At 29.2% G+C, this 12,573-nt stretch overlaps 2 protein-coding genes across 4 annotated transcripts; one reads left to right on the top strand and one right to left on the bottom strand.

Moving 5' to 3' along the window:
* The first annotated feature begins 6,240 nt into the window (after window positions 1–6,240).
* On the top strand, window positions 6,241–7,929 carry UGT71G3 (UDP-glycosyltransferase 71K2). The gene has a single exon (XM_004490532.4). It carries the CDS (start codon window positions 6,387–6,389, stop codon window positions 7,785–7,787), a length of 1,401 nt encoding a protein of 466 aa, XP_004490589.1. The 5' UTR covers window positions 6,241–6,386; the 3' UTR covers window positions 7,788–7,929.
* A 1,539-nt stretch (window positions 7,930–9,468) lies between these two features.
* Window positions 9,469–12,242, bottom strand: LOC101497679 (probable NAD(P)H dehydrogenase (quinone) FQR1-like 3). Of its 3 annotated transcripts, none has more exons than XM_004490529.4 (5): window positions 11,991–12,242; window positions 11,646–11,734; window positions 11,410–11,503; window positions 10,879–11,144; window positions 9,469–10,024 (listed from the first exon to the last, which is right to left on the bottom strand). In XM_004490529.4, the coding sequence occupies exons 2-5, from the start codon at window positions 11,669–11,671 to the stop codon at window positions 9,799–9,801; spliced, it is 612 nt and encodes a 203-aa protein (XP_004490586.1). In that variant the 5' UTR covers window positions 11,672–11,734; window positions 11,991–12,242; the 3' UTR covers window positions 9,469–9,798. The 3 variants fall into 3 exon arrangements, with proteins under 3 accessions (XP_004490586.1, XP_004490588.1, XP_004490587.1); XM_004490531.4 differs by lacking the exon at window positions 11,991–12,242 and adding an exon at window positions 11,948–11,971; XM_004490530.4 differs by lacking the exon at window positions 11,991–12,242 and adding an exon at window positions 11,870–11,910.
* Between the last annotated feature and the right edge of the window lie 331 nt (window positions 12,243–12,573).

The raw sequence follows: 12,573 nt of genomic DNA, 5'->3' as shown, positions 1-12,573 counted from the left end.
TATCAATGAGATAAAGTCACCTATTGGTCCTAAAAAAATATATTATGTTTTTACAATTGTTTGATTTTAAATAATTTTTAAGGTTGCTCATTTTGATTTCACTTCTTTATGAATTGAATTTTCAATATTTCTACCTAAACGGTTAAATTATAAATTTAATGATTTTATCATGTATTTACTTTATTTGAGAAGTATATATATTTCAAGTAGCATTGTTTAGCCTAATTGTTACAAGATTGTGAAACAAATATTCATGCCTTTTTGTGTTTCCCTTCTAGTTGGTGGTGGTTGATGTCTCTTCACTAAGTCTTTGTAACCATTTTTTTTTTGTAGTCCTCTTTGATCGAGGGTTCTTTTGTAAAGTCTGTTGAGTCGTGATGTATTTTGCAGCTATTTTGAATCTAGAAAGTCTTTTGGGAAATATATTAAATATTTAGATTTTGCCCTTTGAGTTATGACTGAGTTAACCGTTTGAAACAACATTTTATAAATTTGGAAACATTGAAATAGTTATTTAGAACTATTTAATTGTGTAATTGTTAAGTTATTGATAGGCTTGACATGTAAGAAGTATAGCTTGTGCGTCAGTCATGGCGTTCAGTTTTCGAGTCGTGACAAGATATATAATAGATAATAGAAGAAAGTTGAGTCAACAAAAATTAATGTATTTGGTCTAAAATTTAGATCAAATACATCTATTTTTGTTGACCAACTTTCTTTTATATTTAAGACACTAGAGATTAACAAGTCTTTATGATAATAGACATTGCTCTCCAATAGTAGAAGGTCATGATTGCTCTCACCTTTATGAGTTAGACAATAATTTGGTCTATGATAATTAAACAAAAACAAGAAAAACACAAATATGGATGCTCGAAACTCCGCTCATTTGTTTTATTTCTTATTTTTGTCGAACTGTGACACTGATCAAATCATCATCTTAGTTGTAAGGAGAGGATTACTACGGGCTTCAATGTTTAAGAGGCATTATCGATAATCGATAGAATTTTAAATTCTATTTTTTAACATTAATTTACTATTGATCATCTATCAAAGTATTCTACTCTAGAATCGACACAAAAGAATGATCATATTTTCATCCTTGCTTTCTTTTTAAAAATTCAAGAGTTACTTTATTTTATTTTTATGGTACTACAAACACTAGTATTTTCAAGTGAAATCATTCATTTATTGAATTTAAGTATAAATGATTAGTTTTATACTGTCTATTAAATGAATTGAATGTTAGTTTTATATTGTCTATTAAATAAATTGAATATTTGACATATATTAAGAACATGATTTATATATCAAATGTCTTAAAATTTTCAATAAAGACAGTATATATATCATAATTTCTTATACTCGTAAAATATTTCCCATAATTTCCCTCAAATACAGTGCAGTTGATGTATCAAAAAAATAAAGTGCAGTTCAACAAAAGTTTCGTTGGATTGTTTTTATTTGTGCCCAACTCCATGTTTAATCCCTCATTCTCACGAATCGCTGATTTTTTAAAATAATTAAAGCATATCTTTGCCATTTACAAATACATTGGAATAAAAAATTATCACATGAAAAACTATGGAAATAAATAAAATACTCTTTTAATTTCATCCTTTAAATTTTTTGTAAGTTTTATTTTAGTTATTTAATTAATTTTTGTTTTACTTTTATCTTTTAAATATAGTTTTATTAATCATTTTCGCCAATTTTATTAAAAAAACATTAAAGTTAGGAAGGTTAATTCTATCCCTGGAAAATGGATATCCTTGATGCAACTTGGCATTAATTGAATCCCACCAAATTAATGAAATCCAACATTAGCTAATCCATCTGCAGTAACATTCTTCACTGAAAATATGAGATATTCTAAAACAGAAGCCTTTAATATTACTATTTTTGAAATAATTAGTTCCTTTTATTCACAACTCTTGTACATGGTTAATGATGAATGACTACTTAATTAATTCAATTCATTATGTGGTTGATTGGTTATCAATTTTTTGTTGTTGCCACGATTGATATTTATTTTTACATTAAAAAGTATATGATTAATGACTTGCTAATACTTTATTAATTCAGTTCATTAAGTGATTATTGAGTTCTTTGGATATTGTTTATTTCTCAATACATTGTTTATTTTGGAACAAAAAAGTGCATATTTAATTACGTGCAAATACTTGGCTAATTAACTTGATTATGGTTAATAAGTTACTTTATTAGTACATTAAACACTTGTGAAATTGTTATTAAAGATCCTTAATCACATTTGGTTAACCATGTTGATATTATTAGTTAATACAATGTTAAAAATGGCTAACCAAAATGTAACTAGTAGTTAACAAGTTTTAACTAATAAAGAACTGAAAAGTACATTTTACGAAGTCATTTTTCTCCAAGTAACATTTTGCTTTGATTTGTGATTTTGTTGCATGTTGGGCTGCATCTATGGGCTTTGGAAGAAGGTTTCTTTAGTTTGAAATTGTACCGTATATATTAAAAGTGATATCTTTTTTAATTTTTTATTTCAACATTTATGGAATATACAATTGAACGTCAAATTTTTATTTTTTTTTTCAAGTTTTCGGTACATAATTTCAACTCCAAAAAATTTAAAAACAAATTTTCAGTACAAAACATCACTTCCGAAAATCATTTTTGAAGTTCTCTGAGGAAATTTATTTTAAATTTTCCGAAAAGAATATACAGTAAACTTTAACGTGACATTTTCAGAAGCTATCAGAAAATTTCATCCACAAGTTTTCCGGTAGTTGTTTAGTTTTTTTTTAAATACTTTTAAATTAATTTTTGTTTTAATTTTTTATTATATTAGTATTTATTTAATTCATTTGATTTTAACTAATTTTTTTAGTGGGTAGGGCTAGGGCTAGAGACGACAGAATTATAGAAAGAATACGCTTTGAACGGATTGTCCGACAACGTCGTACAATGCGACGATTTATGATGTATTAATTATTAATTATGATGTATTAATTATTAATTATTATGATATATTAATAGTGTATTAATTATTTATGATGTATTAATTATTTAATGGTGTGTTAATTATTAATTATTTATGGTGTATTATTATTTATAAGTATTTATTATGTATTATTATTTAAAAATATTTATAGCGTATTAAAAAGAAGTGTATACCGAAAAATTTGTTTTTTTGGAAACATCCAAAAAATGGTGTGTTAATTATTAATTTTTTTTAATTATATTAGTATTTATTTATTTCATTTAATTTTAACTAATTTTTTTAGTGGATAGGGCTAGGGCTAGAGACGATAGAGTTGTAGAAATAATAGGCTTTGAACGGATTGTCCGACAACATCTCGTAAAATGCGACGATTTATGGTGTATTAATTATTAATTATGATGTATTAATTATTATGGTATATTAATAATGTATTAATTATTTATGGTGTATTAATTATTTAATAGCGTGTTAATTATTAATTATTTATGGTGTATTATTATTTAAAAATATTTATGGTGTATTATCATTTAAAAATATTTATGGTGTATTATTATTTAAAAATATTTATCGTGTATTATTATTTAAAAATATTTATCGTGTATTATTATTTAAAAATATTTATAGTGTATTAAAAAAAAGTGTATACCAAAAAAATTGTTTTTTCGGAAACATCCAAAAAAGTTGAAGAAAATTTTCTAGTAATACACATTTTTCCATTCTGGAAAAGTTGTAAAACGTTTTCCAGAATTCTTCTAAATAGTTTTTTGGAAGTTACTAGAAAACTTTACCTACCAAAAATCTTTTTTACTAACTCCAGAAATGATAAAATGGTAAAAAAAAAATTAGATTTGATAAAATAGTAAAAAAAACAGAGGGTATTTTTTCAATTTTCATAAATTTGTGGGGTATAAGTATAAAAATCGGGGTATAGAGTAAATTTTTCTTTTAATTTTATGTATAGGTGGGTGGACATGTTAGTCACAACATTTGAGAGAAATGTACTATACACCCCTCCACCTTAATTTTCCACCCCATTTCAAATGAAAATATAATTTTGTCATTTTTTATTATGTATAACACACTCAAAAAAATTTACCACTCCATTATTCACCCCTCTTTCGAAACTTACAAAGTTTACCTTAAATTTTTCAAATTTTTGAAATATAAAAAAGTGAATTTTTTTTACATTTTTGAAACTTTTGATAAACACGAAAGTTTCGAAACGTAATTTTCCAGAATATTTTAACATTTTCGAAACTTTTGATGTCTTTCAAAATTTCGAAACATAATGTTTTTATAAAAACTTTCGAAACTTTTGAACAAGATGAAATATTCGAAACACAATTTCTTATATTTTCGCCATTAATTTGAAACTTTTGAAGCATAAATTTCCATAAAACATCAAAATGTTCGAAACTTCCAAAATAGAAAATTACATAATTTTCGAAACTTTTGAACAATTCAAAACTTTCGAAATAGGAAAATTTCGAAACTTTTCATATTTGGAAACTTTCGAAACTTTTCATATTTGGAAACTTTTGAAATTTTACAGATTTGGAAAAATTTTCAAATTTAGAAACTTTCCAAATTTGAAAACTTCGAAACATTCTAAATTTTGGAAATGTAATCCTTATTTTGAAACTTCCAAAAAGTTTCAAAAATTTTAGAATTTTCTATTTCCAATGTTTCGAAAATTACCATTTTGAATTTTTAGAAACTTTCGAATATTTTAAAATTGTGTCAAGTTAAAAGGGCACAATTGTATTTTCAAATGAATTGGGAGTGACAAGTTTAAGTGGGGGTTGCATGGTACAAAACTCTAACATTTGGTCTTTTAGGTTGAATTTGAGCACCATCTGATTTATAATACCCTTTTGCTACAATAAGATTCTTGATTTAATTCTTTATTTTTACTAATTTATGAAAACTGTCCTTTTATTTTAAAATATAGCAGTTTTAGTCCATTTTTTTTAACTAAAAAAATGATATAATAACATGTTTTAAACAACGTGATATATAATACAATGATGTAGTGTATCTGTGTAAATGTAATTAAACTCTCTAAAAACTTTAATTTCAACTTCTAAAATTATTCATTTTTATTATTTAATTAATGATATATAAATAATTAATATATATAAATGATTCTACATAATCAGATTATATATCATATAATTTAAAAATCCCTCCCCAAAACTAAAACACTACACATCTGCAATGTTGCACTCTTTGTACTTACAATGTTGCACTATTCGTATTAAATGTGTATGCTTTTGTGTGTGTCTGTGTGTGTGTGTGTGGCTTGTGTATGTTTCTATTTATTTATACTTATTCCCTTATTTTGCTATGTTATATCTCATTTATTTGTGCAATGAATGCTAAATGGTACCTAATTAATCGACGAACAATAAAACAAAAAACAAGTCCATGAGTTTCAAGACGTCTTTGTAAAATAATGAAAGGAAGGAATGAAGGAGCCATTTTTGTATCTGATATTGTTTTTATACTGTTGATGTTTTTACAATATTAAGTGTAGAACAATTTGTGAAATGAATCAATAATTGATTACAAATCAATGAGAGCCTAATTAAATGGTGATATGATGCTCACTGTGTCCTCAATATGAGATCATGATATTACATTGTCCATGATATTGATATGCTCCTAACAGTCTTCAAAGTTACCAAACTGTATTAGGTAGAATACTAGTAATTTATAAACTCTTTATATTTGTCAAAAAATAAACTTTTTGATGCTTTGAAAACATTGGGAAAATATAATTAAAAGGTCAGCTAATCTTATTCAATCAATGTATTTCTATTTTCTTTTAATGTTCGTGTGCAAGTTTCAATCTTTTTGGTTTAAAGATTATTCATCTTTCTTTTAATGGAATTATATCAACAAAATCAAAATACTTTCCCTAATTGAAAATTTACATGAAAAATATCTTAAAATACTATAAATAACAGATATGCACATGTTAAAATTTATTTCTCATTGTTACATCATACATAGACACTGTAACACGTTGACTAAGGTAGGTGCATGTTAAACACAAGAAAGTATAGAAACAAGCATCCACCACGTTTCCAGCACAGAGTTTTGTGCAGAGCCAACACACCTAAAATAAAATTCAGAAAAAGACCAACAACTACTAGTTTTCTAGTTCAGTTTTGATACTAACTAAAATAAACTTTTCAGTAACAAAATTTAAAGTCTTAATAATAATAATAATAATATCTACCTGGCACGTTTCTTCCACCAAAACATTAAATTAGCTCTCATTTCCCAAATGCTGATATTGGAAATATAGTTAGTTAGGATTGTTTGTTACTTAATATATATATATATAGGCCATAATGTTGGCTCATTTGTACTCACTAAAAATAGTTGTGAGATGAAGAACAAAAAAGCAGAACTAATCTTCATTCCTTCACCAGGAATTGGCCACTTAACTTCATCACTTGAATTTGCAAAGCTCCTAATCAACACTAACACCAATCTTCACATCACAGTCCTCTGCATAAACCTCCCAGACACTCCTTTTTCTGATTCATATATCAAATCAGTTTTAAACTCACAACCTCAAATCCATCTTATTGATCTTCCTAAAGTAGAACCACCATCAAAGGAGCTATTTATAACACCACCAAGCTACTTTAAAACCCTCATTGAGACACTCATACCCCATGTCAAAGCCACCATTCAAAACATTCTATCATCTCATTCCAACCAAGTTGTTGGGTTGGTTTTAGATTTCTTCTGTATTTCAATCGTTGATGTGGGAACTGAACTTGGTATCCCTTCTTATTTGTTTCTAACATCAAATGTTGGTTTTTTGGGGTTCATGCTTTCACTTCAAACTCGACAAATTAACGATGTATTCCATGATTCTGATCCTGAATTGTTGATTCCTGGTTTCTCAAATCCAGTCCCTTCTTCTGTTTTACCAAATTCAGCTTTTAGCAAAGATGGTGGTTATGAGGCCTATTATAAGCTTGCTGAGAGATTCAATAACACCAAAGGGATTATTGTTAATACATTTTCAGAGTTAGAGAAGTATGCTATTGATGCATTATATGATCATTATGACAGAACCCCTCCTATCTATGCTGTTGGTCCTTTGATTGATCTCAAGAGCCAACCTAACCCAAATTTACACCAAGCTCAACGTGATCTTATATTGAAATGGTTAGATGAGCAGCCACATAAATCTGTTGTCTTTTTATGTTTTGGGAGCATGGGAAGCTTTGGTTCATCTCAAACAAGAGAAATAGCATTAGGACTTAAGCATAGTGGAGTTAGATTTTTGTGGGCTATGAGGTCTCCACCAACAAGTAACAACGAAGAGAAAATTTTACCAGAAGGGTTTTTAGAATGGATGGAAGGTAAGGGAATGATATGTGAATGGGCCCCACAAGTTGAGGTTTTGGCACATAAGGCTATTGGTGGGTTTGTCTCACATTGTGGATGGAATTCTATTTTGGAAAGTTTGTGGTTTGGTGTGCCAATATTGACATGGCCTATTTATGCAGAACAACAACTTAATGCTTTTAGGATGATAAAGGAATTTGGATTAGCAGTAGAGTTGAGATTGGATTATAGAAAGGGTAGTGATGTTCTAGTGGCTGAGGAGATTGAGAAAGGATTGAAGACTTTGATGGACAAAGATAATGTTGTGCACAAGAAGTTGCAAGAGATGAAAGAGATAGCTAGGAAAGCTGTTGTTAATGGTGGATCATCTTTTATTTCTGTTGGAAAACTTATTGATAATATGATAGGAAGTAACTCATTATAAACTATTGTTTTTTGTTTTTAGATGAAGTGGTTGTTTTCCTAGACTCAATGAATAAAAAAGTGATATTATGTCAGCAGCTTAGCTTATGTGAGGCTTTATTTCCAGAAACAAGACTATTCTTCTATATTGAGTTTGAATATCAGTGACAATGAACTTTGATTATTAGCTATGTGTCTTTTAATTTTGAGTATTTATTACTACTTAGGTTAATTGAATTAGTTCTATAAGTAAGAAATTAATTAATGGGGTAATTAGTTAGTTAGGAGATAGGGGCTTTGTTAATTATTTTAATTTTCTGTTTCAGGTTTGTAAGTATCTGTTTCTATTTTCCTATTTCCTGGGCTATGGCTGATTGAACCTTATCTGCCTCTATAAATAAAGGTTCTCTTCCCTTTAGAAATCATCTTTTGCCAATTAAAATTTTCTTAACTGGTATTCCAGTAGAAGGGTGCATTTGTCCTTGAGTAGCGTATCCACTCTTGTGTATTTTGTTTGGAAATATTTTCTCCTACTATTTTTAATCTTTTTCTAAATATTAATGTTCTTCCTCCAAATCCTTAGAATCTAATTCTTGGGTTCCTAACAGTATTCTTATATATTTATGCACACTGCTTTTTGCCATTGACTACATCAAGGTTATGCAGAAGTGTTGCAGAGAATTGCTATCCCTTTGGCAATTAAATCAAAATAAAGAATTGAAATGTATGGTGTTATTGTATTTAACCAATGCCATGATTGATTATCTCAGTTTCAACCTTCTAAACAAAGACTACCCAAGAATAATTGCATTAAAATGTTTACATCAGAAGCAGAGTCCTTAGTTTCAGACAAAAAAACAAGAAAAAACTACTGATTTCTAAATGAACTCAGCACATATCCCTATAAGAGATTTTAATAAAAAGTAAATACTTCATATAATAAGAGACAAGAAAACATGATCTTTTAGATGTTTAAGTTGTCCTTTTAAGTTTAAACTATTTCCCAAATTGGTCCTTAGAGATTTTTTTTTGGTCTCAGATTGATCATTTAAGTCCCATTACACGAACGAAAATACACTTTTTTTTTTAACTTCTGTTACAAAAATACACATGTGACTAACCCTAAATTTGTCCTCAAATTCATCAAGAACCAGAAAATGCATCATAACCCAGAAAGTTCAATGGACTCATGGAAAGAAAAAACTAAAAACGACGACCTACTGGCACACATTCTTCAAATTCAACCATGTCATACTTCTCCTAGTGATTTACATTATACCAATATCACATCTCCTTTACCTTATTCTTAATATCTATCCATCACTACTGCCACCAACACCAACTTGTATTTCAAGGTTTGAAGGAGGAGTTGAAGAACCCTAATTAATTTTAATTGGGATAAAACTCTAAATTAATTAAAATTATTGAAACCCAAAATATATGAGTTGTGGTATGTGTTCTTCAAACGTATGGAAAGGAAGCAAGGAATTGTGAACTACTTGGTGTTAAACCACAGATAAAAGCCTTTGGTGTCAACCTTTACAATTTCTAGGGTTTTCAATATGGGATTTGGGATATGGAATATAGAAGAAGATGAAGCTAGAATGTCTATATGAGTCAACAAACGGATTTTTTAACAGAAGTTATTGAAAAGGCTAACGGTGCAAACAAAACCTAACATAAAGGACCAATTCAAGAAGAAAAAAATTAACGGACCAATCCTCTGAAAAACAGGTCAAACTTACATGATTGCATGCATTATTTTGCCTTTAATTACTAATATCTCAAATATCTAATGTTTTGTAAGAAGAAACTCAATTCTGAAATCAATAAAAAAGTTCTGTTTTTTGAGCATTTTTCTTCTGAAGACAAGAATACTGGATATCTTATGCATTAGAATAATTAGATTTTCTGAGAAAGAGGCAATCCTGCAGCCACAGTACTAGTAAAAGTATAGCAAGTTAGCAACAGGAAGCCTTCTTGAAAATGTAGCAGTTCACAATATGTTGTTGAGTATTTGTCACACAGAAAGGTTAGCTTTTCAACTTTCTTGCAATTTCAGCAATGTATTTACCCTGGTAAAAGGCCTGCTGAAGCTCTAGCTCTGTAGGTTGACGAGTTCCGTCTCCAGCAAAAGTTCCAGCGCCATACGCGGAGCCTCCTTTGACCTCGTCCATCTCAAACATGCCACTACCAAAGGTGTATCCAAGTGGAACAAAAAGCATACCATGATGAGCTAACTGAGTTATAGCTGTCCATCTGCAATCATGATATAAAGCGTGTTGGAATAGCAACCCCAATTCAAAAGTAAACATATACGAAAAACGCAAACAAATAACACATGAGATTCGATCACGAAGTTTGGCCAATTGTGCCTAGTCTCCAACTATAGAGCGGCTGCAGTACCTTTCTTTTATGATTGAAACTTAAGGTTTACACATGATAGTATAACATTAACACTTGTATTTAAATACTACGGTCCAATTTACAAGATTACTTCGCTTGAGCGACCTGTCAACTTATCACTAAGACTCATACCCAACAAAGAGGATATTAAAAACCAAAATCAAGTAGATATAGTCTCGTATGAGAGTTATTGATGGTAATAGTTCTTACAAGGGGCCTTTCTTGGTAAGGTTATAGAAAGACACATCCCAAGCACTATCGTGCATAGCATTGATATTCAAAAGTAAAAGGATTAGTTCCAATATATGATCAACAATTGTATGAATTTTTATGATGATTATTATTATAGAGAAGAAGTTTGTTTTCTTGTATATAATGTGAGAAGAATAAAGGAAAATTGTATGATTCTATGTTTGGATAAACAACCTTGTAGCGTAAACACATATAAGTATGTATGTATATTATTTTCATATAAGTTATATGTTGTTTTCATAAGCTATCACTAGAACTTATAGAAATAAGCTAAAAAGAGCTTATGAGCATATCATAAGCTCTACCAAACAGTCTCACAAGTACTTATGTCAATAAGTCAATCCAAATAGGCCGTGAACCGGTAAAGACCGCTTGCTTTAGAAGTGTGAAATTCAGCTATAGGTCATTAGGAAAGACTTTTCTTAAAACAGATAGCTGTGAAAGGCAATACTCACGCTGAAAGTTCCTGGCCTCCTCCATAAAATCCAGTACTCCAGAAGATTCCAGCAGGTTTTCCTGCCAGTGCTTGAGATTGCCACAACTCACCAGTGGCATCAAAGAAGGCCATGAGCTGGCTTGGCATCATACCAAAACGAGAAGGAAAACCAAATATAATAGCATCAGCCTCCACAAGTTGTTCTGGCTTGATATCAGCTATATCATCTGGTTTAGGAGGCGCCTTCATCTTTTCCAATATTCGATCTGAAAGAACCTCAGGTACCTGTTTTCATCAAATACAAAACAAACTACCAATGAGACTTTTGTAGCACTAGCACTTCAAATTAAAGGCGTGTCCAGTGCCGGACACCGACACACATAGTTACAATTTATTTCTTCCATTTTTGAAAAAATTATCGACATGAACGTGTCAATGTCATATTCGGTGTCATGTGTCTGTGTTAGTGCTTACTAAAATAATTCTAACTAAAAGGAATCCGAATATTTGCTAGACAACGGCACATTCTAATTGATAATTGAAAAATTACCCTCCAGAGTGTAGCTTCAACACCTTCAATTGCAGCAGCCCCTTTGTGTACTTCTCTTGCCATAGTATCCACGTGTCCATACAAAGAGTAATATCTACAAAATTTCATGTGATATTTAAAACTTCATAAGAAACCATAAAATAAAAATTCATAATGTCATAATTTAATTTTGATCAAGACTAACATTGAGCAAGTAAAAAGAATAGGGAAAAGGGGGAAACTGAAAATGTGCTCACATAATGTAGACCTTGGTGATAGTCATCTTTAACTTGTTGTCTCAAGTTGAAATACAAATCACTTATCTCTATGATTATATTACTAGCCCCTGCAATGGATCACCAGAAGATAAAACAATTAGATTAGAAAAAGAAAATGGAAAATAGGAATAATTTGATATTTAGAATATTTAACAAACAGAAGTGATGAATCTATTTAAAAATGTGATATAACTATACTATACCACCATAAAAATGAACAGATTAATGAAATAAACAGCAGCAAAGTAAAGTAGCAGAGTGATTAATTTGGGGGAAAAAACCTATGCGACTGATGTTAGGCAAGAAAGGATGAGAGAAACAAACCTTCGATGTGTAGTGATTATACAATAGGCACGCAGAACACGATTATACGTATTTAAATATCTATATATATATATACATGTGTGTGTGAAGCAAAACATGTGTATTTGTTCTGAATATATTTATATATATAATATATTTGTTCTGAATCTATAGAGCCTTGTGTGTGTGAAGAAGCAAAACTTGCGTCCAAATATTGGCAAGTGTTGGAGAGTGGATAGAAAGAGCTAAGGCTTACGTGCCAATGAATCAATGATGGAAACTTGTTTTTTTTCTTTCTCTTTTTATATATAGGCAGTGACTGAAACTTGTTGCTCAATTATTACTGACGATAAATGCAATAGTTAAAGAAAAATAAAATTTATTTTATCGGATTGTTGATTTTAACTACTATTAATATAAAATATAATTATATTTTAAATGTTATGTAATTAATAATAATTAAAGAGTACTAAAAAAAATAATAATGAAATTATATTGAAAATTAATAATAATATTTATTTTAAGATAATTTTTTTTAAAGTAACATTATTATAAAATAAAGGGTATTAAAAGTTATGACAAAAACCTACCGTGAGGATTTTTT

The sequence above is a fragment of the Cicer arietinum genome, chromosome 2 (assembly GCF_000331145.2).
Source record: "Cicer arietinum cultivar CDC Frontier isolate Library 1 chromosome 2, Cicar.CDCFrontier_v2.0, whole genome shotgun sequence".
NCBI classification, from domain to species: Eukaryota; Viridiplantae; Streptophyta; class Magnoliopsida; order Fabales; family Fabaceae; genus Cicer; species Cicer arietinum.
This window is presented reverse-complemented; position numbering and strand designations above follow the sequence as displayed.

Coding starts and splice junctions, on each gene's coding strand:
- UGT71G3 (XM_004490532.4), top strand. CDS start 6,387: ATGAAGAACAAAAAAGCAGAACTAATCTTCATTCCTTCACCAGGAATT.
- LOC101497679 (XM_004490529.4), bottom strand. CDS start 11,671: ATGACTATCACCAAGGTCTACATTAT. Junction 11,504..11,645: donor ATCACCAAGGTCTACATTAT/GTGAGCACATTT, acceptor GAAATTTTGTAG/ATATTACTCTTTGTATGGAC. Junction 10,025..10,878: donor GGAGGCCAGGAACTTTCAGC/GTGAGTATTGCC, acceptor TCATGATTGCAG/ATGGACAGCTATAACTCAGT.